At 39.3% G+C, this 3106-nt stretch overlaps 1 protein-coding gene across 1 annotated transcript; it reads left to right on the forward strand.

Annotated features, from left to right (window-relative positions):
- Window positions 1918–2316, forward strand: LOC107607408. Its single transcript, XM_016309371.1, has one exon. It carries the CDS (start codon window positions 1918–1920, stop codon window positions 2314–2316), a length of 399 nt encoding a protein of 132 aa, XP_016164857.1.

A 3106-nucleotide genomic window follows, 5' to 3' on the forward strand; every position in this document is an offset into this window, starting at 1 on the left:
TGAAATTCTTCCATAGTTATGGAGGAGACTAGATGTAGGTTGCATAGCACAAGGCAACCAAACCAGGATACATGCTGGTGTTAGCTTATCTCTTCTCTGCTGAGTTCTGTTTTCTGATATTCATAAGACAAAAATAAATTGTCTCATAAATTTCCGCTGCTGAGTTCAAACAGAACCTAAATTGAAAGTTTGTTTTAAAAGGGTAATAACAGGAACTAAAAGGAAGGCATAGATTCAACCCCCCTTTTCTAAGCCTACCATAACCTTCAGACCTCATTTACCTGTCTCTATGGTTTTTTTGCTTATAGGAGAATTCCCTTTGGATTGTGAAATGCACCTGCAACATTCCAAAGGTGTATGCTCTCCATATTTTTAGACATGATTGAAAGATTTATTGAAGTGTTTATGGATGACTTCTCTGTGTTTGGTGATTCATATTCTAACTACTTGCACCACTTAGCCTTGGTGCTAAAGAGATGCCAAGAAACCAACCTTATTTTGAACTGGGAAAAATGCCACTTTATGGTCACAGAGGGGGTGGTTCTTGGCCACAAGATCTCAAAAAGAGGCATAGAAGTGGACAAGGCTAGGGTGGAGGTGATTGAAAAGTTACCCCCACCTGCAATGTCAAAGCAGTTAGAAGTTTTCTAGGACATGTTGGCTTCTATGGGAGGTTCATTAGAGACTTCTCAAAGGTTGCCAAACCTTTGAACAACCTACTTGTCTCTAATGTACCTTTTGTTTTTGATAAAGAGTGCATGCTAGCCTTTGAAGAACTTAAGAACAAACTCTCCTCTGCACCTATCATAGCACCACCTTGCTGGGATCTCACCTTTGAGCTGATGTGTGATGCATCTGACTTTGCTATTGGTGCTGTTTTAGGACAGAGGTGGGAAAAATTGGTGCATGTTATTTATTGGCTCTAAACTAATTGTATTCACTGATCATGCAACACTCAAATATTTGCTTACCAAACAAGAGTCCAAGCCAAGACTAATAAGGTGGAGTAGAAAACAAAGTGGCTGACCACCTTTCAAGAATCCCACAAAAAGAAGATGAGGCACATCAATTTACAGTAAATGAGAGCTTCCCTGATGAGTAGTTGATGATGATCTAAGAAGCTCCTTGGTTTGCGGACATAGCCAATTTCAAGGCTATTAGAGTGCTACCAACAAGCATCAACAAACACATAAGGAGAAAGCTAATCAAAGATGCCAAACACTACATTTGGGATGAGCCCTTTTTATTCAAGAAGTGTGCTGATGAGATCTTGAAAAGCTGTATTTCCCATGAAGAAGGGCAGGAAGTACTTTGGCAATGTCATGGCTCTGCATATGGAGGCCATTTTAGTGGGGAAAGAACTGCAGCTAAGGTGCTACAATGTGGGTTCTATTGGCCAACCATGTTCAAGGATGCAAAGGAATTGGTATCAAGGTGTGATGAATGCCAAAGGCTGGCAATCTACCCAAGAAAAATGAGATGCCACAGAGGTTTATAATGGAACTAGAATTGTTTGATGTGTGGGAAATTGATTTTATGGGACCTTTCCCATCTTCCTACTCAAATAATTATATATTGGTGGCTATAGATTATGTGTCTAAGTGGGTAGAAGCCATAGCCACAGAAACAAATGACAACAAAGTTGTGATGAACTTCTTGAGAAAGAATATCTTCAGCCGATTTGGAGTTCCTAGTGCCCTCATTAGTGATGGAGGAACACACTTCTGCAACAAGTAACTTGAAGCACTCCTATCTAAATATGGAGTGAAGCACAAAGTGGCAACTCCATACCATCCACAAACCAACGGACAAGCTGAGATTTCAAACAGGGAGCTCAAAAGAATTCTTGAAAAAACTGTTGGAAGCTCAAGAAAAGATTGGTCTAAAAAGCTGGATGATGCCTTATAGGCCTACAAGATGGCCTTCAAAAAACCTATTAGGATGTCTCTATACCAATTGGTGTTTGGTAAGGCTTGTCACTTACCAGTTGAGCTCGAACATAGAGCATTTTGTGCTCTAAAAATGCTGAATTTTGATGATCAAGCTGCTGGAGAAAGGAGGCTAATGCAACTCAATGAACTGGAGGAATTCAGAAATCAAGCTTTTGAGAATGCAAAGATCTACAAGGAAAACACAAAGAGGTGGCATGATCAAAAGATAGCAAGGAGAGAGTTCATCGAAGGTCAGAAAGTGCTGTTGTACAATTCAAGACTTAAGTTCTTCCCAAGGAAGCTTAAGTCTCGATGGTCTGGACCCTTCACCATCCTCAAAGTGTTTCCTTATGGCCAAGTAGAGCTCATAGAAGACAAAACATAAAGAACTTTTACTATAATGGCCATAGACTCAAGCATTATTTGGGAGACTCACTGGATGAGAAGAGAGTGAGCTACCACCTCAGCTAAAGAAGGAAGGACGTCAAGCTAATGACGCTAAAGAAGCGCTAGTTGGGAGGCACCCCAACACTTTATATCCTTTTGATTTACTGCTTTCTTAGAAGTAGCTTAAAACTGTCAACTTAGGTAGTTTAAGTCTCAGTTTAATATTGTTGTTTCATTGCTTTCTAAAGGTAGAATGTAGGTGGAAGATTAGAAAGTTTAAATATCAATTTTTGGTAGTTAGAAAATCTTCAATTTGTTTTCTTTTCTCTAGAAGTGCAATTTGATGAGTACATTTACTGATGATGAGTAATTGGGCTGAGAACTAGCTAAAAAGCTAAGTTTGATGTGGCCACCAACCCACTTAATCTAGGCTTACAACCAATCGAACAAATTAAATTTTGAAAAGTAAGCCCGGAGATTAAGTTTGGTGTGGCCACCACCATACGAACTCCACCTAGCAAGCCCAATGCCATTCAAGTTAAAAGCATTTAATAAATTGGTGGGTGCAAGAAAGTTGGTTTTAAATGTGTTCGGAAGGGGTTAGAAGTGAAGGAATGTGAGAGAATTGGAATTATTTCACCCTTATGAACACATTAAAAACCCAATGATGAACCCAATTTATTAGATGTAATGGGATTAAGTTTGGTGTCCCAAGGGACACTCATCAGTTGCAACTTCATTTGCTCCTATTAAAAGGAATTTGAGGGATTCTTTTGTCATTACTCATG

Source organism: Arachis ipaensis, chromosome B07 (genome assembly GCF_000816755.2).
Source record: "Arachis ipaensis cultivar K30076 chromosome B07, Araip1.1, whole genome shotgun sequence".
In the NCBI taxonomy this organism is placed as follows: Eukaryota; Viridiplantae; Streptophyta; class Magnoliopsida; order Fabales; family Fabaceae; genus Arachis; species Arachis ipaensis.